Here is a 24065-nt window from a genome sequence, read left to right on the forward strand (position 1 = left end):
AGTGCTGGGAAAAGGAACTGACTGGTGAATGATATTGCAACGAAGTTCTTCAATGTCATGTTTGTTTGTTCTGTGGTGCTGTAGTGCCATGCCGCATCCTACACGAGCAGTGATAATACTTCTGGAAACCAAGGATATTAATGAATTGAATGGCCAGCATGCTTCCCAGATCTCAAACCCATAAAACATGTTTGGGATGCAAATAGGGCAATACATTCCTCAAAATTCCCCTCCAAAAAATAAACAAGGCCTTATCCTTGCTCTAAAGGAGGAGGAGTGAGCAGTTTGCCTCAAGTGCGTCTGAATCACTTGATGTTAAGCATGATATGATATTTAGAGAGCTGCATCACTGTTCAGGTTGGACATATTCCATACTGAAATGTCTCTCCACATAGTTTTTTTTGTAAGTGCTGTACATTTGTTCCTTAACTAATGTCCTTAGGAAATTTGTAGATTTTGTCAAAAATAAAATGTATATTGCAATTTAATTTGTATGAAATTTGTAACACTTTTTTGTGTAATATAATTTAGTAGTATGCTGGCAATAAATTTATATCCACATTTGGCTATAGTTGTAAAAAGTTTTTGGTAAGGGGTTATTACCAGATTAATGTGGATCAGATTTTTCATAAAATGTGCAGAGACAAGAGGAGATCAAGGTCCCATCCCTGGAAGCTGTATAAGGAGGATGTGAGCAAGGGGAGGCAAGGAGTAGGTTTTTTTTTTTGCATGGAAAAGTGGTTGGAATGCATTGCCAGAAAGTATGGTGGTGTAGAGACAGTGAATGCATTCAAGTCATGGTGCATCATCAGTATTCCTATATCTGTTATTATTCCCTCCAGACTTCATTTGTGTACAATATACTATAAATTCTCCCAAATCCCAAGCCACTTCTGCTACCATCTACTTTGCAACTTCAATTTCCTTATCTTGAACACACTCATTTGCCTCGAAAAACAATAATCTCTCGAGATGCACCCCATCTCTCTCTCTCTCTCACACACACACAACACACACAAAGTTTCAAATATTTCAAAGTTTTCAAATATTCAAATGCACTCCATGTATCTATGTATCCTAGACTTCTCTTCCAACATGTTTTCACTGTAATACCACTCATTTTTCTTCTGTTCTCAATTCTGCATTATAGTATCTGGGCAATACATTCACTATTTTCTCTCTCTCTCTCTCACTTTCTACTGCCAGTTACTCACTTTAACCTCAGATCATTTGTACCAATCATTGATTGTCACTCATCTCATCCACATTCTCACCTTGCTTCATTGTTATTGCTACTCTCTGTTGCTCTTTTAGGCAAGCATCCCTCTAACATTATATTCTAAACACCATGAATCACCATACATCATATCCCTCATAGATCCATTCAGCCCTTGCTCACCCATATTTTTCACTCTCTCCATCAGTAGTTCCCCCTTGTTTTTATCTCACTTACATGCCATCCTTTCATCTTTCTATCTCTTGAAAGAAAGATTGAACCTCTCTTGACTTTCTCTCATTCCTTCTCTTTCCCTGTTCTTTTCTTCTGTCTTCTTTTTTCATCACACAACTTTCTCTCACTTCTACTCTTGTTTGCCTCACATCAACTAGCATTTCAGGTCTTGTAATATCTCTCTCTCTCTCTCTTCATGCTTCTCAGTTCATTTTTCATACCTTCCACATTTTCTTTCAGTACTTCCAGGTGCCATATATGGAAGTTACAAAAGGACACTGTGAGCAGTGGTTTCTTTGCTTGGAGGGTGGTTGAACCGTGGAATGCATTGCTTGATAGAGTGGTGAGAGCAAGAACGGTCAATGAGTTTAAGGAGTGGTATGATAGACTTTGTGTTTCCTAGGAAGGACCTCCTGTGATGAGTCTTTTGACTCCATGGAGGCCTGAATAATAAAAACGTTTCTGCCTATTTTCATAGTCTGTATTTGCTGCTGATTTTCATACCAAATAATATGTTACAGCATTTATTCAATTTAGTCATGGAATCCTGCAGCAGGCTGGTATTGGATTTATTTAGGAGTATAACATTATCTGTATAAAGTAAAGAGCCTAAATTAGCATATCCAATTTTGATATCATGCCTAATGCCACTTTCCTTCATTTGATCTATACAGAAAGTGACCCTTCTCTTACATCTGATTTTGCATCAAGTCATCTTCTTGTATCCTCTTCAAATGCAGCTGCTAACTTACAGCATGAATACAGAATATGTATTATGCAATATAATGGCAGTGTTTTGAACAACTCTTCTCTTAACTCCTTATCATATTCTTTTTTTCCAGATGTACAAAAATTAGAGACTGATTTTATATTCCTGGTTTATCAACTACTCATCTTGAAGTGAAAATCTGATCCTAACCAACTCTATTTGGTCTGAGCCTATGTTCTTCAAGTTTCTCTTCCAGAATTTTTTCTTAGCCTCTTCTTAAGTATGCTTGAATTTATCTTACCTGAAACGTTCAGCAGGGAAATTTCTCTGCAATTCTCACATTCAATTTCATTTCCCTTTATTGGTGCTATGAGAACTCTACTCCAATCATCCAGAAATCGATCTTCTTACCAGGTCTTCTGAATGATACAACTGTAAAACACTTAAACTTCCATATTGGAGCATTTCTGGTTAAATATCCAAGGTGATTTTAAATCACAGTTGGGGTTTCCTTGGCCTGTAATTTTCAAACCAGAAGCAGCAAAATAAAATTATTTGCAAGGGTAACTCAAAGATGTCCAAACGATAATCAATTTCCCTCCAAGTGTTCTCCATCATTTGTGGTTTCTATTGCAGCAACAATACTAGTCTTCAGTTCATCAAGGGAGGTCACAGGTATCTGGTAAACAATGTCCTTCATGTATCCCCAGAGAAAGAAATTTGTAATATCGGGTTGAGTGTGGAGGCCATGGAATCGGTCCACCATGCCCAATCCAGTGCCCAGTAAAATGCATGTCAAGAAATTTTCAGACGATAAGAGCCTAATTTGGCAGTGCTCCATCCTGCTGGAACACCACATTTGGCTGATGATCTTCCAATTGTCAACAGATACAGCTGTACATTATGTTGAATTTTTTCTTGACAATTATTCATAAGACTGTTACACTTTTTTTATATAATCTTTGTCAAATAGCTTTATTTTATCCTCCTACATGTCTCGCCAATTTTTCTATTGGCATCCTCAGGGAATACAAACTGGTAAGCTAAAATGAAGGTTACAGACTAGGTTATAACTGATGGTTCTAATTCATACAAAAAATTGGTATCGTGCGTGTCTCGTTAACCTGATTTATTCGTTATGGTTCATGATGTAATTGTTATGAAAGTTCATTTCTTTGATGTTTAATGATCTGATAAAAGTTTTCCAAATTTCTGGTAAAATTAGACCTTGATTCTTGTTTCGGGTTTTAAGTTTTATGGGCGACTGTAGCTGCTTCTTTAAAGGTTCTTGAATGGTAGTTATCTTCTATATATGGCATAAGGCTCTTATCCCACTCAATGTGATGGCTAGTAGAAGCAAAGTGGCATGAAAGGCCTGAAATGTCTTGTCTGTTATTTCTGACATATCCTATGTGTTCTTTCTTTCTCGTTTCAAAGCTTCTAGAGGTCTGACCTACGTAACTAATACCACATGAGCAAGGTATATTATATACTCCAGAGTACTTGTAGAATGGGTGAGGATCTTTTGGTGATCTTAAAAATTTCCGAATAGTGTTGATTGATTTGAATGCCACTCTGATCTTATGTGGTTTTAAAAGGTTAGCTAATTTTTTGGAAAGGTTGCTGACAAAAGGAATCGTAATTGTACTGATGTATTGGACGTCATCACGTTGTCGATGTGGTATATCAGTAAAGAGAATCTTGTTGTAGAGTCTTTTTTGGGTAACCATTTAAAGAAAGTTCTCTGGATATTGTGGTTAATTCCGTTAGTAAGTCATCCTTGTCTGTCGTATACTGTATAGCTCTTTTCTTGAGACTATGGATAATGCTAAGTTTCTGAGCTATGTGATGAGCTGAGTTGAAATGGAGGTAACGTCCAGTATTTGTAGGTTTTCTGTATACAGATAGGTTGATACTATTATTGGTTTGTTTCTTTATTAAAATGTCAAGGAATGGCAGTTTTTTATCTTTTTCCATTTCTAATGTGAATTTGATGGTATTGTGGAAACTATTGATTTGGTTGAGGTAATTCATTAGTTCTTCTTTCGTATGATCCCAAATGATAAAGATGTCATCTACATATCTGTACCAAATTTTCGGTTTTGGAATGATCTGGGTTAAGATTTTTTTCTCTAGATTTTCCATGAACAAGTCAGCACAAAGAGGTGAGAGGAGACTACCCATAGCTAATCCAGTGAGTTGTTTGTAGATCGTTTTTTGCCAAATAAAATAGTTAGAAGTTAAACAGTGATTGAACAAAGTAGTGATGTTTCTTGGGAACAAGTTGTCTAAGATGTTGATGACTTCAACCACTGGAATGTTAGTAAACAGAGATGTAATGTCCAGGCTTGCTAGTATATCCTCTTCAAAAATAGCAAAGAAGCTCATCTAATTGATTTTTGTGGGCTTCCTGTGTATATAGTGCTGCTTCCTGGATTCAATCAATCAACATCTTCCTGTGAAGTGCTTGGTCTTCTGCTCCTTTTTGGTGCTGAACACTACCAGTCTCTTGAAATTGCTTTAACTAACATCAGATAGCATTATCTGAAGGTGGATGTTTCCCATACTGAGTTGTGTAATGATGTTGCACTGTGATAACGGACTTTGTTTCAAAAAATCAAACTATGCACATTGCTTTCTCTTGAACAATCACCGTTTTGAAGAATGACATCATATTATCTCCCAGATATGGCAAGTACAGCATTGCCAAATAAAACTCTGAGTTGCACTTTCATATTCTGTAAGCAGTTTTATTTTGTTGTTTCCAGTTTGAAAATTATAGGCCATGGAAACCCCAACAACAATTTAGAATCATCCTGTATTATTATTTTCCTGATCTCCATAGAGCCACAAGACTCATCGCAGGGAGGTCAGCACAAGTGAACACAAAGTTTATCATACCACTCCTTAAAATCATCCACACTCTGTACATTCACCACCCTCCTGGGCAATGCATTCCATGTGCCTACCACTCTCCATGCAAAACACTTACTTCTTGCACTTTTACTCACTACTTCCTTTTGCAACTTTCAGGGATGGTCTCTTGTCCTTGTTCCTTTCCTTTGTTCTACCATATGAAAAATCTCCTCAGTGTTAATACAATAATAATCCTTTGATATCATAAATGTCTTTATCATATCCCCTCCTCCTTTGCCTTCTATCCACCAAACTGTGCAATCTAAATGTCCTCAGTCTATTCTCATAATCAACACTGTACAGTCCTGAATTTTTGTTATCTATCTCTACACCCTCTCCAAGATTACTTCATCCCCTTCAAATCTTGGTGACTAGATCTGAGCACAAATCAAGATGTGGTCTGATCAAAGCTTTATACAATGGGACCAGCACACTTTTATCTCTAGTGGTCAATGTTCTCTACAACATTGCTGCAATTCTCTGAGATGTCTTCACAACTTTTGCAATATTTCCCCGTAACTTGAAATCTCTATCCACAATCACCCTAAGCGCCCTTGTTTTCTCCACTTCTTCCAGAAATAACTCCACCAAATGAGTATGAAGCATTTTTCTGTGGATCCCAAATTTTAAAATTTACATTTAGTTGCATTAAACTGACATTCCCATACCTTTGCCTCTTGAAGATCCAAAACATCAGCACTATTACTACTAACCTTCCCAAGCTTCACATAATCTGCAAACAACTGAACATCTTCCTGTAGTGCTGTGACAATATTATTGACATTAAGATTGACCAGCAATGTTCTCAGGACTGAAGTCTTCCCATAATGGTCACTTGCTCTGAGCTTGCCAAAGTAATTTTCCTAAACATTTCCTGCTCATTATCATCTATATTCCCTGGTCTGTAACAACATCAAACTAAATATCTTGTCCTATAAACATCCTCTCACACCATATACTCTCAAAGCCATTAGTATTATTTCCACTGAGAGCACACAATTCATCTCATATCATGAGTGATACTCCATCACCACCTCATTTATTATTATTAACATCTGACCTCCATGGAGTTGGAGAACTTGTCGTAAGAGGTACACACAAAGCTTATCCAACTGTAGCAATGGGGCTGTAGCAATAAAAGTAAAAAAATCAGTATGAATTGAAAACATTTTAGCCAATTATGCTTGTTATAAATATCAGAGTTAAATTTTCATACATAACTCTGTGCTCTAATTTTTGAGGAATGTTTAAATCTGGTGTAAGATGTCCCAGAGCTTTAATTTCAATTTTTTTCTGCAGTTCCAGTCATGAAAATTTTATTTTGCAAATATTTAACAGAATTCTTCTCTTCATTTATTTCTGCAAAGATATAAATGAAATGCTAGTAAATGCACAGTATTTACCTACGATAATGACAAAGACGTTAATTTGTGTTGTTTGTGTGAGTGTAGTAGCAATGTATCTTGGGCTGCAATGCTACTAGCCCAAACTGCACATAAATCACGCATAACCCCTACTATGTTATCCCCACTATGTAGCGGTTTGGTGCGGTCTGCATTGAATGCAGCTCCAGTGTTGAGTATAGGAGCCAATACCGATACTAGCATAGCCTGCACAGCACATTGACTATTGCAAAATACAACTATTGCTACAAAATGAATTATATAAAATACTATCGAGTGGTATTGTATTATAAACAAGAAAATAACAGTTTTTAGATAAATTTATAAAAATTTAAGAACGGCAATAAAACAGGAACTTTCATTTTATACTGGAGGGACTGCAGCCCTTATGGATGAGACACTTCTGATTCAGTGTATCTACATTCACAACACACTCAGGCAATGCATTCCACTTACCAACCATTCTCCATGTAAAGAACCTTTTCCTCATTCCTCTGCTTATACCCTCCTTATACAGTTTCCAGCAATGGCATCTTGTTCTACCCACCCCTCTCCCTTTCTATGAAAAATCTCTTCTGAATTTATCTAGTGTAAATCCCTGAATAACTTGTGTCTCAATGATATCCATCAGGCTTTACAGATGGCATTCTGTTCGGAGAAGTATCCAAGAGTTCGGAGAAGTGACTCATTATCCACGTTTCTCTATATTCTTGACAACTAGGCAATGAGGTTTCTGAATGGTAGTGCAAGTGCAGCTGTATTGAGACCTTGCACAGTGGTATCAGAATCTCTTTATATCTATGTATCTATACTGTTCCTTCTTGCTGTAATCCATTGTGTTGTCCTTGAATTTCTCAAATTGTAGCCCCTTAATTTGAGATTCTTGTACATCCCTTCCCCAAAGGTTTCTATGACCTCCTTTAATACAAACTTACCAATAAGAGATGCTATATCCAAACCTTGTCTTCCAAATTTCAAAAACCTATTGGAACGGCAATATTACTTTCACTTTTCAAAATTCTTTTTAACATTGTCTGCTGACAACAGCATACCTCTCTTCAAATGACTCTCAGTATCATTAAATTTACATATTAACTAATAATGGCCCCAAAACATATTCTTATGATACACCAGTGACTTTCATTTGCTTACCCCTCTACATAATTTACTGATATTTACCAGACAGCCAGTTCCTATCCAGTTCCATTTATCCATTAATTTAAATACCAACTTTTTGCATGGCAGTCTGTTCAAGGCCTTTTCAAAATCTAGATATACTACTGTATATGAAATTTCCTCAGCCTTCATCTGTTTTAATGCATCAGTAAATGTTAAAATGCAGCCTTTCATTAACAAACTTGTACTACCCTGCATCAAATCATCCAACATCTTAACTACTGCTCTATAAAAAAAGTAACTTGTATTGGTCCTTCCACTCCCTCATGCAGTAAAACTTCTTTTTTTGCAAGGTTCTTATTAAACAAGAATGCCAAATAAGTAATCATCTTATTTCACTAACACCATATTAACATCTAACCCTGCTTGGGTTAGATGTTAATAAGGCTGTGGGAATGGATGACTTATCACTACATATTCTTAAAGAATTCTAGGTTCAAGAGAAATGAGGCTTTAGGTACAACAAACTCATCTCCTATATCATTACTCTCTGCCTATCCCCATGCACTTATAAACCATACTAGAACATCTTGAAATTGAACAATGACAGTTCATTCTGTTCTCAGAAATGGTAGATAGCAAGGTGTTATTACTCAGTGCTGCAGAGGTCTATACTTCTTCTTGTTGAGGGATGATGACATGCCTGTGTCTGGGTGTTGTGAGGAACCTTGCAACAGACCCTTCAATAATGAAGAATTAAAAACAACTCTCCTCTGTTTTAATCATCCATCATATTTATAGCGCCTCCATAGCACACTTGGAAAAGGCCTAAGCTTGATTCTTGTCATGACGAGAGGAATTATCATATGAGTTTTTTCAATTGAAGGTAATTTAGCAGATCTCATATGGAGATTTGTAGGGTTCCCCCTCCTGGAAACTCGGGTTTTTAATCCCACATACAAACAAATTGAGAAAATATGCAATATACAGATAAAAAATACTAGTGGTAGTTGGCAGTAGATGGCATTAGTGTAGATGATGATGATGGTAGTTGTGGTTTCATGTAGTTGGTGGATTAAGTGGTGAGTCACAGACGTAGAGTTAGATGTCCTTCCTCGATGAGTCTTTGGACTCCTTGGAGGTGTCATGTAATAATAATAATAGATTGCCCTCATTCCTTTAATGAATACAGTTATGATTTTTTTGCTTTTAGTAATTCTCTCTGAGGCTTACATAATTATTATTAATTATCTGAGACCTCCAGGGAGTCCAGGACTCATCGAGGGAGGCTGTGAATTACCCAACCCAGCTATCATACCTTCTCTTAAATTCATTTACACTAGATGCACTCACTACCCCTAAGGACAAATTATTCCACTCACTGCTCTCTGAGAGAAAAACCTAGCTCTTACCCCTTTCTTGACTGAGAACAACCTTAACTTCCATGGATGCCCCCATGTTCTCTCCCCACCTTCCATATAACAAAAAATTTCATCATTTGAAATGCTATAACACCCATTCAAAAGTTTATAGACCTCTATCACATCACCCCTCTTTCTCCTGTTAACCAGAGTCTGTAATCCCCATACTCTCAATCTGTCTTCATAATCAAAATCCCATAATCCGGATATAATCTTTGTAACTCTTCTTTGCACCCTTTCCACAGCTCCTTTATCCCGTTGAAACCTGGGAGACCAAATCTGTGCACAGTAATCCAAGTGTGGTCTTATCAAAGCCTTATAAAGAGGCAAAATTACTTCCTTATCCTTACATGTCAAGGTTCGCTTCAGCATAGAAATTATCCTCTGAATTGTATTTGCAACTTTTGCTATTTGAACTTTAAATTCTTATCCACCAATACAAAGATCCCTTGCCTCTTCAGTTTCTTGTAGCATAACCCTGCTAATATAATATGCCACTGGATCTCTAATCACGCCAAAGTGCATACCTTTACACTTACTAACATTAAACTGACAGCCATTTTCGTTTGCTCAGATTTCCAGTCTATTCAAATCATTTTGTAATTGCCGAATATCAGTAGCATCCCTGATTTCCCCTGCCTATCTTTGCATCATCAGCAAACAATTGCAAATCTGATGATAGACCCTGCTTGAAGTCATTAATGTATAGATTGAACAATAATGGCCCAAAGACTGAACCCTGAGGTACGCCACTGGTTACCTTAAATCTGGCAGATTCCCACCCACTGTATACCGCTTTTTGATATCTGTCTGTTTACCATCCCCTGATCCAAGTCGATAGATTATGTTCCAATCCCATATTCTCCAGTTTATGCAACAACCTATCGTGTAGTATCTTATCAAATGACTTAGAAAAATCCAACATTATCATAGTGTGTCCATTTCCTTTATCCAACTCGGCCGTAACATTGTTATAAAACATGAGCAAATTGCTAACCATGACCTTCCTTTAGTAAACCCATGCTGTTCCCTGCAGAGTATAGAATGATTGTCTACCCATTTCTGTATGTGAGTTCTTACTGACTTCTCTAAAATCTTCACTACCACACCAGAAATACTAATAGGTCGGAAGTTAGACACATCAGTTTTTGCAACGGAACTATTGCAAAAACTGATGTGTTCTCTCCCCAGGAATGGAAGGAATGTAATACAGTTCCGTTGCACAAGGGTGCAACGGAACTGTATTACATTCCTTCCATTCCTGTGGTATTCCTGAGCTGAGACTCAAGTTATACAAATGTGTGAAAGGCCTAGCCAATTCAGCTGAACATTCCTTTAACAAACGGGCAGATATTCCATCTGTCCCTATTGACAAATTCTTATCCAGGTTATGCAAAAGCTCTTCAACCTCATTTTTATGAACCTCTAACCCTTCATCCAACATAGCAGTAGCACTATGCACCATACTACATACACCTGGTTGATATATCTTAGCAAAGTGAGCACTCATTAACTGAACAATCTCCTTAGCTTCTGACACTCGTGTACCATCTGCATTCAATAAAGTTATTCTTCCACATTCATTCTTTCTTTTGCTTGTGGCATAACAATAAAGTTCTTTTGGATTGCTTTTAGCTTGCATGGCCAATTTCTTTTCATACTCCATTTTAGCTTTTATCACAATACTCGTTACTTTTCTGGCCTGAGTTTTATATATTTCATAACTCCTCTCACTCTTATTCTCACGATACTCTTTCCACATCATCTTCTTCTTGTGGATTTCTAGCTTAATAAAGCTGCACATCCATTTCACACCCAATCTATTTATTCTTCGAACACTAGGGATACATTCAGATACTGCTTCATTCAAGCACTTTTTCAAAGATTCCTATGCATTGCTGACATTTTTTCCATTCAGTAACTGATACCATGGGACCAAAGATAATATTCATCTAAGTTGATCATAATTTCAGCTTTGTAATTCAGCATGTAGCCTAATTTAATTGGAGTTTCAATACAAGTAGATACTTCCCAAGAAAGAACAGCATGATCACTGTCACCAATTGGTGATAAAATAGCCATATTCTTGACAGAGATCCCTTCTGCCGCTATGAGCAAATTCAACACTCTTTGACCTCGAGTTCCTTCTTTCGCTGCTTGAGAAAGTTATTCCGCAACAATTCAATAAATTCCTGTTCTTTCTGATCATGAGATTTCTCTTCTACCCAATCAATGTTTGGAAAATTAAAGTCACCCATAATGATCATTCGCTTGGTACCCATAAGGTTAAATTGGCGATGCATTTCTTCTTCCCCTACAACTGAGCCGCCAGGTCTGTAGCAACTCCCCACCATATATTTCATTCTGTTAACCCCCACTTCACACCAAACAGACTGAAACTCATCGCTACATGGGATATTATTACCATCATTGTTTTCTTGTATTTCTACCCTAACTGGACTTAAGTCATCTGATATCATTAGTTGCATTCCTCCTCCTCCTCGTCTCCTATCTCTTCTGTCATTCCTAAAAATAGTATATCTATTACACTCGATACCATTTACCATATCTGATTCTAATAGCCAAGTTTCACTAATGCTAACAATCTTAGGCCACATCATATTCAATAAAGCAACAAACTGCTTCTGGTATTTGTGTATAGACATAATAAATTACAACCTAGCCTATTCTTATAATTAGATATGCAATGTATTTAGTTTTGTTCTAGAATTTTCTTTTTTCCCTCCCCAGACATACTTAAAAGGTCCAAACCTAAAGCATATTTTTCCACTCCTATGCCACATACATAACCATGTTCAAAGGAATTTATATCTTTATCACGTTTGTATATCATAGCTGAACTTTCACACACATTTTTCCATTCCTCCCTTGATGTTCTAGTTTCCCCTGACTCTCTGAATTAAGTCTCATACCAAGAAGTAATTTCTCCAGGCTTCTGATGCAAAATGAATTTAAGTGCAGGCCATCATTCTTATACAAATCTTTTCTGCCATCAAACACACCCCACACATCTAAAAACTCACATCCATATCTTTTACATAGCCTGCGCATGAAATCATTTGCTATCATCGCCCTCCTTCTTAACTCAGTACTATCATATCTAGGTAGTAATCCTACAATTTTTATTCTCTCACATTTCTTTCTCGCTTCTTCCAACAGACCTTTCATATCTTCTCTCATACTATGTTTGTCACCACTTAAAGTATTAGTACCTACCAGCACTACCATTTCTTTTACATTTCTTTTTTGGTTTTCAATTATATTTGTCATATTTTTAATTTTCGCACCCAGGGAACTAGAAGTGGTGACTCCCTCGGTAAGCGCAAATTTTAAAATTGAGTCACCATACCATATTACCTCTTTTTTCTTAGATAATAACTGACTTACCTTGTTGTTATTAATATTTTGATTACCAAGTTCAGTATTTTCCTGCCTGTTCTTGTTCTCATCCTTTTTCTTATCCTGTCGAAGTTTAAACAAACGTTTTTCCATGTTTTCCTATTCCCTGGTGGATTTCCTAATAATTTCTTTTAACCGAGCTATTTCTGATGTCAACGTATCCTCAGATAAATTATTATCATCACTACAGCAGTGTTTTTGTTCAGGACAAATGCTCTCCTCAGTAGCAACTTTAGCTTTAGTCACTGCCTTGTTATGACGAGTTTTTGGCACACATTCAAAATATCTTTCTAAAATATCTCATTCAAAATATCTTATATTTTTAAAGTAGGAAAGAAAAACTAATCTAAGGTGATGGAGCAGTCTCTTTGTAATGGCTAAGCAAAAATGTTAACTTTAATGAGGTTTCAATTAAAGGATATTAATTAACATACCTGTGTAAAAGTCTTGAAGGTAAAAATGTTAAAAGGTATGCAATTAAAAGTGGTGAGCACAAGGTAACGATAGCTGAGTACAGAAAATACATTCTCATAAACAAAAACTTAAAAACCAATGATAAAAAAAATTAACACTGAAAAGATGAATTATGCAAATTATAGATTTGAAAGAACTAAGAATAAGAGAATAAATGACCTGTTATATACATTATAAGCTAACAACAAACACACTGGCTGTTATGTTAAAACGTCATCAGATGAGAGCAGCCCAAAACTAACTGCGAGCTAGCGGTATGGTTTTTTGTGAAACATCTTAGAAAGAGTTTGGTTGGTTCTTGAGTGTTCAGGAATAGGGGTTTGAGAGTAGTACTACACAGGAGTAACTTATGCTGTTATGTTGCCATGAAAGGGACAGTAAATAGGGTCTGTTTGTATTTATGGCATACTGGGTGATTATTATTGGTAGCAATTTAGAGCAACATGATTTGGATTCAGTTTCTTGGAAGTTGATAATGATGACCTTTTCAATTTCATGGGTATGTTTTATTTTGGTGGTAGAAAGTAGTTAGTCAGGTATGGGAATATTACAATCTTGATACTGTTCAATTATGGTAGAACCAGTATAACAGGTGTTGCATCCTTACTGACAGTTAAACTTAAAAACTGCATCATGGTATAGTAACATATTGGCCTGAGTTATTGTGGTTCCATGTTTTAGTAAAATTTTTAGCTTGTTGTTAGTGGTGAAGACAATTCTTTGAATAGTTGAAAGCTCGTTGGAAAAGAAAATCCTTTGGAGGAGGTAGTACAAGACAGTCGATTTTAATCGTATCTATGAACAGAAGAAAGTGCAGGCGAGAAAGGTGATGAGCATGGTATAGAAATAAAAGGTGGAGTATGAGGGGAGATTGACTGGATCAGATCAAGGTTAATTTAGGGGAGTTTTTCTGCTATATGGTAAGCAAAAGTAAGAATAATTATGGCAGGTTAACACTGGTGGATAATCATGGCAGCAAAGGATATATTGGAATTATTGAATGAGCACTTTATCAGTGTATATCATACTAATGTAAAAGATGCCATGCAATATATAGAAGGGAGGCAAGTATTATGAGAATTTGAAATGAAAGAATCAGAGGTGAATCAGATGTTGACTGGGTTAGATATTAACCCAATCTTTTTGACCAGTTCTCCTTTCAGATACATCATAGAGGTCATCTCTCCTCAGAAACTCAGACCACAGTCTCGGACAAGTTATTCTCACTGGTATGAAAACCTTCATCCTCCAATTCAGTCCATAATCCACATCCATTTTTCAAGCCTTGGTTCAACTAATAACCACTCAGATTCACCATATCACACATGGCTTGCATCAAGAACTCCAGCTTCAAACTCTGCCTATACCAAAGCATGCAACATACGAAAAATCAGTCATCAGTAGATCCAAATCCCATTTCATGTGAAGGCCATCAGCTGAAAATTCACCTTCTGTCCAAATGGAAGATGTTCCTTCTGGTCACTTGCTAATGCTATTGGACAAAACTTTGGCCCTCCTGCACTTCCACCTCTGTCTTATCCTGATGGCCCCACTGTTACTTTGCCCAAAGATAAAGCTTGACCTCCTGGCATCATTCTTTTCCCTTAAACTCCTGTACCTCCTATCATACCAATTTTTCGATAAAAAAGTCACCAGAAAACTACTAAATAACTTGGATACTGATAAGTCTTTTGATCCTGATGGCATCTTCTCCCCAATTGTTCTCTAACACTGTGCTTCAGAGCTAATATCCACCCTGCATCATCTCTGTAATTTATTATACATATCTGGTACTTATCCCTATGCATGGAAGCAATCTCATATCCATACTATTCCAAAAAAGAGTGACAGAAGTCTACCATCAAACTACCAACTAGTTGTCATCATCTCTGTCCTCTCCAAAATAATGAAAAAAGTCATCAACAGCCAATTCCTCCACTACTTGGAGGCCCACGAATTATCAGTGACTGCCAGCATGGATTCCACCATTCAAGATCAACAGTTGACCTTGTAGCTTACATCACCCACCAGTGGATATGTACCATGGAAAGGTTCAGAGAAACTTGTGGCGTTTCTAATTTCAAAAAAAAAAAATTCCTTGACATTTCCAAAGCTTTCTCAAGGGGCCTACTAAACAAATTACCACCCTTCAGTCTCCCTGCCACTTTCTGTAATTGGATAGGCAACTTTCTCTCTGGTCATTTTCTGTGAGACATGGTAGATGACTCCCTCTCTTTGACCTTCACCACCAATGTGAGAATGTCTCAAGGCTCTGTCCTATCACCCACTCATGAGAGAGGTAGGAATGGAATCAGAGTCAGGATCAGGGAAATGGGAGTGGTCAGACCAAAGAAAGTGGTGTGGTATAGCAGCTAGGACAGAGAATGTTAGTACTGATAGAATGGCCTCAAAAACAAGGATTATGTTTCTACACAAATGTAAGGAGTACTCGACACAAGAGTTGCAGTGATTGAGTCAGAATGCTGAAAGATAATTGGAATAATGAAATTTGGTTATCTGAGGAGGCTTAACATCAGTATGTTGGATAGATGAGCAGAGCAGGAAAGATGTTGGCAGTGCATGGAAATTCACAAGGTAATATCTGACAGAAGCAAATTATAACTGCATGCCAACAGTTAAGCCAGTAAATAGAGTACGAGCAAAATGAATGAACAGTGAAATCAAGTAAGCTGTGTTTGAAAAGAAAATGCTGTGGAGGAGGTACAAGACATTTGGTGGTGATCAGATCCATGAAGAGTATAAAGTGAAGTCTAGGAAGGTGATGAGTATAGTAAAGAAAGAAAAGATGTGCAGTATTAGAGGAGATTGGCTGGTCAGGCTAAGGTTAACTCAAGAGAACTTTTCTGTTATATGGCAAGCATATATGGAAAAATTGGATTGTACATCAGCAATACAGAAAATTACATTAGAAAACATAAACAGCTGGCTCTAGTCTTCCATAACAAACTCTGCCCCATCTGAAAATCATTATTAATATCATTAAAGACAAAATTAAGACTATACCATGCAATCAGCAGATCCATCTTCTTGTATGGTTCTTAAATCTGGACAATAAGCACCAAAAAAAAAAAAAAAAAAACTACAGATCTAATTAACTCCTTTGGAACTACATGTCTCAGACTGATATTTGGATACACTTGGTCACTAACACTACTGTGCTAAATCTAGCTAAGAAAGAACCACTTGTCAATACAGCCAAAAAATTACAACTCAGACATCCTAAATTCTCACCTTTTTTGGAATCCTTCATCCTGTACAAACCAGAAGATGGCAATCACTATAGAAGAAGACCATGCAAACAATTTTGGCAATACATTTGTGAAACCATCAATAGACTGAACTGTAAAACTCCAACTGACATCTACCAGTTAGCTCAAGATAGAGAGACTTGGAAGACCATAATTTGCAATCTTTAATTTTTGATGTAAATCTCTTTTCCCTTTTCACATTGTATCATATTATGAATAAATGATAATGATGGCAAGCAAGAGAAACAATAAATATGGCAAGTTGACACTGGTGGATAGTCATGTCAGCAGAATAACAGTTGCAAAGAATATAGTGGAATTATTAAACATCTACTTTATCAAGTGTATATCATACTGGTGTAAATGATGCAGCGCAATATATAGAAGAGAGGCGGATATTAGGAGAATTGCAAGTGCCGGCCTGGTTGGTCAAGTGGTTAGCATATCCACTCTCCAGCCAAAAGGCTGTGCAAATCCCGCTATGGACATGGATGTTTGTGATTGTCTGTGAAAGTTCTAGTGGTGGTAGAGGGTAGTAAATGGCATTGGTGTAGATGATGCTGTTCGCTGGAGTTGGTGGATTTGCGTGGTGGAGATAGAGAGTTGTAGAGGTAAGTGCCCTCCCTCGATGAGTCTTTTTACTCCTTGGAGGTGTCACGTAATAATAATAATATAAGTGAAAGAATCAGAGATGTATCAGGGTATTGATTGGGTTAGATGGGTTAATAAGGCTGTGGGAATGGATGACATATTACCATGTAGTCTTAAGGAATGTGCACCACATTTGGCTGTGCCCTTGACCTGGTTATTTAACACGTTCGCTGCCAAGCTTCTCGAGTATAGTCTGTTACCGCACGCCAAGCACTTTGACTTCTTCAAGGTGAGTATGAGTAATCTTGTACCCAGCAGTAATCTACATACGAGCATATTTGTAGTTGGCTTGTGAGGCTCATATACCAACTACGAATATACACACGTTCGCTGCTTGCTCCGCACGCCAAGCAGTTCCACTTCTTCAAGGTTGGTACATGTAATCTCGTACCTGGCAGTAATCGACATATGAGTATATTCATAGTTGACTTGTGAGGCTCATATACCAACTACGAGTATACTCGTAGTTGACAGCGAATGTGTTAATGAAAGACTTGCAGTGCGTAAGGTTCCTAAGGAGTGGAAAGGAGGCAAAATAGTATCACTCCACAAGCAGGATTCTAGGACAGATGTTTCCAATTATGGACCAGTCTGTATAACTGGCTATATATTAAAGTTGAAAGCTATTTGTCTGGCATCCTTAATAATAATTAAGGGGATACAAATCCCTTGTTGTTCAACTGCCAGTAAGCAAAACTCTAAGATCGAGAACTACGAATCTATGAGTTTCATATATACTGAAAAACTATTGGCAAATCCAAGTGTAAATGACCACTTGGTAGTACAACACCAAGGCAACTCGAAGCAAAGGTGGAGCAAGCTCCCTCACTATCCTTGATATTTTCTCATAATGTAAAAACACAGCCCCTAGGGGTAATACTGTAATTACATTATGAGGAGAGGTCATTACCCAGACCGGTTTCAACCTTTTTTTTTTAAGGTCTCATCAGTGAGTAGGTAGACCTGGGAGATAACAAGGTTTAAGTGAAAAGAACTTGCATACCTTTACTATACGAATGCCATAAAGGTGTGTTTATATATTATAACATAAATTGAAAGCCAAACGTCTATTTTTCTGTAATTACATTATGAGATAGTGACTTCTGCTCATAATGTAATTACAGTATTACATCCCCTAGGGGCTGTGTTTTTACATTATGAGATAATATCAAGGATAGTGAGGGATCTTGCTCCACCTTTGCTTCGAGTTGCCTTGGTGTTGTACTACCAAGTGGTCATTTACACTTGGATTTGCCGATAGTTTTTCGGTATATATGAAACTGATAGATTCGTAGTTCTCGATCTTAGAGTTTTGCTTACTGGCAGTTGAACAACAAGGGATTTGTATCCCCTTAATTATATATTAAAGTGTTGGAGAGATTGGTTACGTATATAATACAGGATTGTGTTGATGGACATAGCATTCTTTATGATGGTCAGCATGAATTTGTAAAGGATAGGTCTTGTTTTAGCAGTTAACTTGCATTTTATGATAAGATAATGAGCATGTTAGATAAGGAAGAATCATTATTATTATTATTCAGGCCTCCATGGAGTCAAAAGACTCATAGTGGGAGGTCCTTCCTAAGAACATAAAGTCTGTCAAGACTCATCGAGGGGAGGTCCCCAAGAAACACAATCTATCATACCACTCCTTAAACTCATTGACCGTTCTCACTCTCACCACTCCATCAGGCAATGCATTCCACGGTTCAACCACCCTCCATGCAAAGAAACCACTCCTCACCGAATATATACAGTGATATTCTTGGACTTTGCAAAAGTGTTTGATAGATAACCACATGATAAGTTGATATACAAGCTGCAGAGGATGGGAATAGAGAATATATTGGTAAATATATTTTCTATTAGCCAATCTCCGATCCATTTAGATGGATCGGAGATTAGCTTTTTGAATGATACCAGCAAGTTGTATATGAAGGAGCAGTCTCAAAAAAGATAGTAACCAGCGTCATGCTCTAGGATTCTGTTCTTGAGCCCTTGCTGTTTAATAATTTGTAAATTATATATAATATGGACTGGGGATCTTCAGTCATTTGCTGATGATGAAAATTTGCAGAGAATTATAAGTAACACTGCTGATGTAATTTTCCCTTCAGGACGATGTGAATAGACTTTTGACTTGGACAAATTAGTGGGGTTGTAGTTTTAATATGAAAAAGTGCAAGGTATTGCATTTTGCATGGTAGTCTTAATTTTGTCTTTCAGACCACTGCAGGAAGTGGATGAAATTCAAGATTTGGGAGTGATGGTTGACAGTAGATTGAAGTTTGGAGGACATATTGTGATGTTGCAAAGACTGCACATCATAGTGCCACTATGATAAGAAGTACTCTATTGAAGGGATAAAGAAGTGGTTGTGCTACCATATAAAGCACTAGTCAAACCATGCTTGGACTATTGTGTTCAGATATGGTCACCTGGTTTTCAGTGTGATTTGGAAACATTGCAGAGGGTCCAGAGACAAGTGATTAAGATGATATCAGAACTTTGGAATGCTGGCTATGGAGAGAGATTAAAGAAATGTGGTTTGCAGAGTTTAGTGGATAGGAGGAAAAGATGATATGATAGAGACATTTAAGTTAGTGAGAGGATTTTATCACATTAATCCAGGTGAGAGGGGAAGAACCAGAGGCCATTCCTGGAATTTGTGCAAGAATGTGGTGAAGAGGGGTGTGAGAAATAGATTTTTTACATGGAGAATTGTCAGTGAATGGAATGCATTACCAGAATGTGTTGTTAATTCAAGAAGTGGTAAGGATTTTAAGATTCTGTATGATAAATATATTCTCAGTTGAATGAACCTCCCACAATGAGCCTGCCAACTCTATGGAGGGTGCAATAATAATAAATAGCTTTACTTTTTTTTCCTACTTTAAACAATTTTGGAGCATCATGTTTTTCAGACATTTACAGTATTATTATCATTTTAAATTTCTGCATAAAAAATTAATTTGTATAACTTTATGTACAAATTTTTAAATCAATATTATTTTAATTTTACTTCTATATCTTTTTTTAAAAATGTTCATGCATAATACATGTTTCTTGTTATATTTTAACATCAAACTTGGCGTGATGTAGCCTAAGATGTTAATGTACCAATAAAAATCAATCCAGATAAAATTACTCTGTATGATCTTTATTAGATCATAGTGTATGTGTACAGATTTGTCTGCATGGTTGGCAGAATGATAATGTCACAATGGAAAGGGTAACAACAGGAATCTAGAATATTACTTACTGGGACAGATCAAAAAAGGTATTGCAATAGAGATGAATAAGTTGAGGGGAACATACTCAATTAATGCAGAGAACATCAGAAAATTAATCACATAATTTGAAAGATAGGGAAACTGAGAACAAGGCATTATTAATGAAAGTTGTATGAGGAAGAGCAAACATTTTTTTGTTTGGAGTGTGTGTGGTAATGATACATACTGCAATTTTTTTGTGGAATGGTATGATAAACATGGTTCATATAGATCTCATGATTCCTTGGAAATCTGGTAATAATGATAATTAATATCTGTTCTGTTTACATTTAGGTTCAACCAGACATGGAAGAGCTGGAAGACAAGATGGATATTAATGAAAATGTTCCAGATAGTGTAAAATCTGATGTTAAACTGGGTAGACTTCAGTATAAATTAGACTATGATTTCAACATCGGTACTGTGAGTTCTTATATTTTATTCTTTTTAAGGGGAAAAAAAAAAGTAAAAGTTTAGACAATTTATTTATTTATTAATTTTATTTTAATATCAACCTCTTCATATGAGAGGTCACAAAACCTACAACACAACAGTTTTTGTTTTGGGTAAGAGACTAGGGAGAAATAAGGGATCTCTTAATATGTTTCTTGATGAGATGGAGATTGTATTCATTGGAGAAACCAATTTGGAGAAGTCCATTTCAAAGAACATAAGTAGAAGAAATAAATGATTTTAATGATTAGAGGAAAGTAGAGGAATGGTGACAGTTAGTTCAGTACAGCAGTAGCCATGAAAATACCTATAAAAAAAACATAATGCACAAAGAGAGTTTGCCAAAGAGATGGTAATTTCTTTAAGTAGATTGCTCTTTTCTGGATAGCATCTTTTATTTTTCTTAGTGTGTGTTCTACCACTGAGTGCTGATAATTGCATCACATTAAGGAAAATGTTCAGCACACTGTCATAATATAATAAACTACAGGGGTTGGATCTTCATAATGCATAGAAATTTGGTAATGGGTAAGGAATGTTTGAAGGAGGCAATAGCAGACTGCATCCCTAGAATCAGAAAAATAAATGAAGTGAGAATTAAATGAATTAGTACCATCATTAAGCAGGAGTTGCAAAAAATAAAAATAAATAAATATGCAACTGTTTGCATATGATCCAAAATTGGGGAGAGCAATGCATAGTCAAGCTGTGGCCTTGCAGGAGGACTTGAATAGATTGTATAAATTATTATTATTATTATTATTATTCAGGCCTCCAAGGAGTCAAAAGACTCGTCGAGGGAGGTCCTTCCTAAGACATAGTCTGTCAAGACTCATCGAGGGGAGGTTCCCCCCTGAGAAACACAAAGTCTATCATACCACTCTTTAAACTCACTGACCGTTCTCACTCCCACCACTCCATCAGGCAATGCATTCCACGGCTCAACCACCCCTTACCCTCTTGCTCACAGTTTCCTTTCGTAACTTCCAGGGATGGCCTCTTGTCATCACTCCTTCCCGCTGTTCAACCAAGCGAAAGAACTCCCCAGTGTCAACCCTGTAACCACCTCTCAACAGTTTAAAAGTCTCAATCATATCACCTCTCCTTCTTATATCCACCACACTCTGCAGTCCACATTCTCTCAGCCGATCCTCATAACTATCCTTGTACAGTCCTGAAACCATCTTTGTCATTCGTCTTTGTATCCTTTCCACAGTTAATTTATCCCCTTCAAATCCTGGGGACCAAATCTGAGAACAATAGTCCAAGTGTGGTCTGATCAGAGACTTATACAATGGAATGATAACCCTCTTATCTCTGCAGGTCAGTGTCCTTCTCATAATAGCAGCAATCCTCTGTGTTACCTTCACCACCTTTGCAATATGTCCCCTAAACTTCAGGTTTCTATCAATCATCAACCCCAGATCTCTTGTCTCCCCTACTTCCTCCAGTATAACTCCTCCCATAGAGTATGCAGCATCCCATCGATGTTTCCCAAACCTCAAGACCTTACATTTTGCTGCATTAAACTGACATCCCCATTCATTTGCCCATCTATCTAGCTTATTTAAATCCTCTTGCAGGGCTACCACATCTGCACTATTACTAATAATCCTTCCCAGCTTCGCATCATCCGGAAACAACTGAATATCCCCCTGCAATCCACTGGCTATGTCATTGATATAAAGGTTAAACAATATAGGTCCTAGTACTGAGCCCTGTGGGACCCCACTTGTAACCCTCTGCCTCCTGGAAACTGCTTCACCATACACAACTCTTTGATACCTATCAGACAGCCAATCCTGAATCCAGTTGACCAATCTGACATCCAGACCCATGTGCTGCAACTTAAATATCAGCTTATCATGTGGCACCCTGTCAAATGCCTTCGCCAAGTCTAAGAAAATTGCAGTATATGCCTTTCCCTCATCTAATGTTCTTGTAACTTTATTATAAAAGGCTAACATATTGCTAAAACAAGAGCGTCCTTTCACAAATCCATGTTGATTCTCACAGATAACATTACCCTCATCTGCCCAATGCTGTATACGGTCCCTCACCACTTTCTCCAAGATCTTAACAACTACTGATGACACACAGACTGGCCTATAATTAGACACTTCCAGTCTGTTACCACCCTTATGCAATGGCACTATCTTACCTTCCTTTCATTCCTTGGGCACCTTTGCCAAAGCCAGACTTTCATTGAAAAGCCATGTTAAAGGTACTGTCAATTCCCTAGCACATTCTCTCAAAACTCGTGGTGAAATACCATCCAGTCCCACAGCTTTACTGACATCCAGGGTACTCAGTATCTGAAACACACTCTCCTCCTGTACCTCCAGATCTTGAACCAGTCCTATCCCTCTAGCATTAAAACTGACTCCTCTAGGATGAAATACTCCAATAAAGTGGTCATTGAACAATTCCACTATGTCCTCTGCATCAGTCACTCTATTCCCATTTTTATCCCACAATATCGTTCTTCCACAGTCATTTCTCCTCCTACTGGCCACATATTTAAAAATTCCCTAGGATTTTGTTTGGATCTTAGGGCCAATCTCCTCTCATATTCCAGTTTCGCTTTCCTTACCACAGTAGTAACTCTTCTGGCCTGTGTCTTATATTCCTCATGCATCTCTTCACCTGTTTCCTTATATCTCTTCCATAGCCTCTTTTTCGCATGCAATTCCTGTTTAATATTGTTTGTCATCCACTTTACTCCAAATTGCGTCCTCTTCTTCACTCGTGGTATACAACTTACCATTGCTGATAACAAGTATTCTTTCACAATTTCCCACGCACTAATGATATCCCGGCCTTCCAATTCCTCTCTCCATGAAACTTCCCGAAGTTGACGTCTAAGACTATTATAATCACCTGCCTTATAATTCCACATAAGTTCCCGTCTCTTTGATACTCCTGCATGTCTATTCATTTTCCAAGTCAATACCATATGGTCACTCTCTCCAACTGGTGGGAGAGATGTTAACTCAGTTATTATCAACTATTCTGATGCTATAACCAAATCCAAAACTTTTGAACCTCTTGTTCCCTCTGTTACATGTTGCCTAAGACATTTGTCCCTCAAGAATTTTAGAAATTCCATTCCCCTATTGCTACATGCATCTTCCTCTCTCCAATTTATACTACTGAAGTTAAAATCTCCCATAACAATCATTCTTCTTGCACTTGCCAAACTTAGCTGTCTAAACATCTCCTGGTCCCCATCCTCTGTGCTCCTGGGTCTGTAGCAACACGCCACTAAATATCCTGTCTTGCCTACCTCTACCTCACACCATATGCTCTCAAAATCATTTGTCTCACTTCCTTTCAAATTCTCCACTCTTAGAGGACATAGGTCACCACTTATCATAAGCAGTACCCCACCACCACGCTTTCCCCTCCTATCCTGACGAAAAATGCTATACCGAGCGACTTCTATTCCTGTTGTTATATCCCCTTCTGTCAACCACGTCTCAGTGATCGCAATAATTTTTGGCCAGGC

General features: G+C 37.3%; 1 protein-coding gene across 4 annotated transcripts in view; it reads left to right on the plus strand.

Moving 5' to 3' along the window:
- Window positions 1-24065, plus strand: part of LOC150102796 (synaptotagmin-1-like) — a 277762-nt gene that overhangs the window by 70537 nt on the left and 183160 nt on the right. For all 4 annotated transcript variants that reach the window (XM_090398670.1, XM_090398669.1, XM_090398668.1 and 1 more), the window contains one exon: window positions 20399-20527. In XM_090398670.1, coding sequence (XP_090254796.1) covers window positions 20399-20527 — 129 coding nt within the window. The remainder of the gene's footprint in view (window positions 1-20398; window positions 20528-24065) is intronic.

The sequence above is a fragment of the Typopeltis vanoorti genome, chromosome 10, assembly GCF_054136105.1.
Source record: "Typopeltis vanoorti isolate ZY-2024b chromosome 10, IOZ_Tvanoo_1.0, whole genome shotgun sequence".
Taxonomy (NCBI): Eukaryota; Metazoa; Arthropoda; class Arachnida; order Uropygi; family Thelyphonidae; genus Typopeltis; species Typopeltis vanoorti.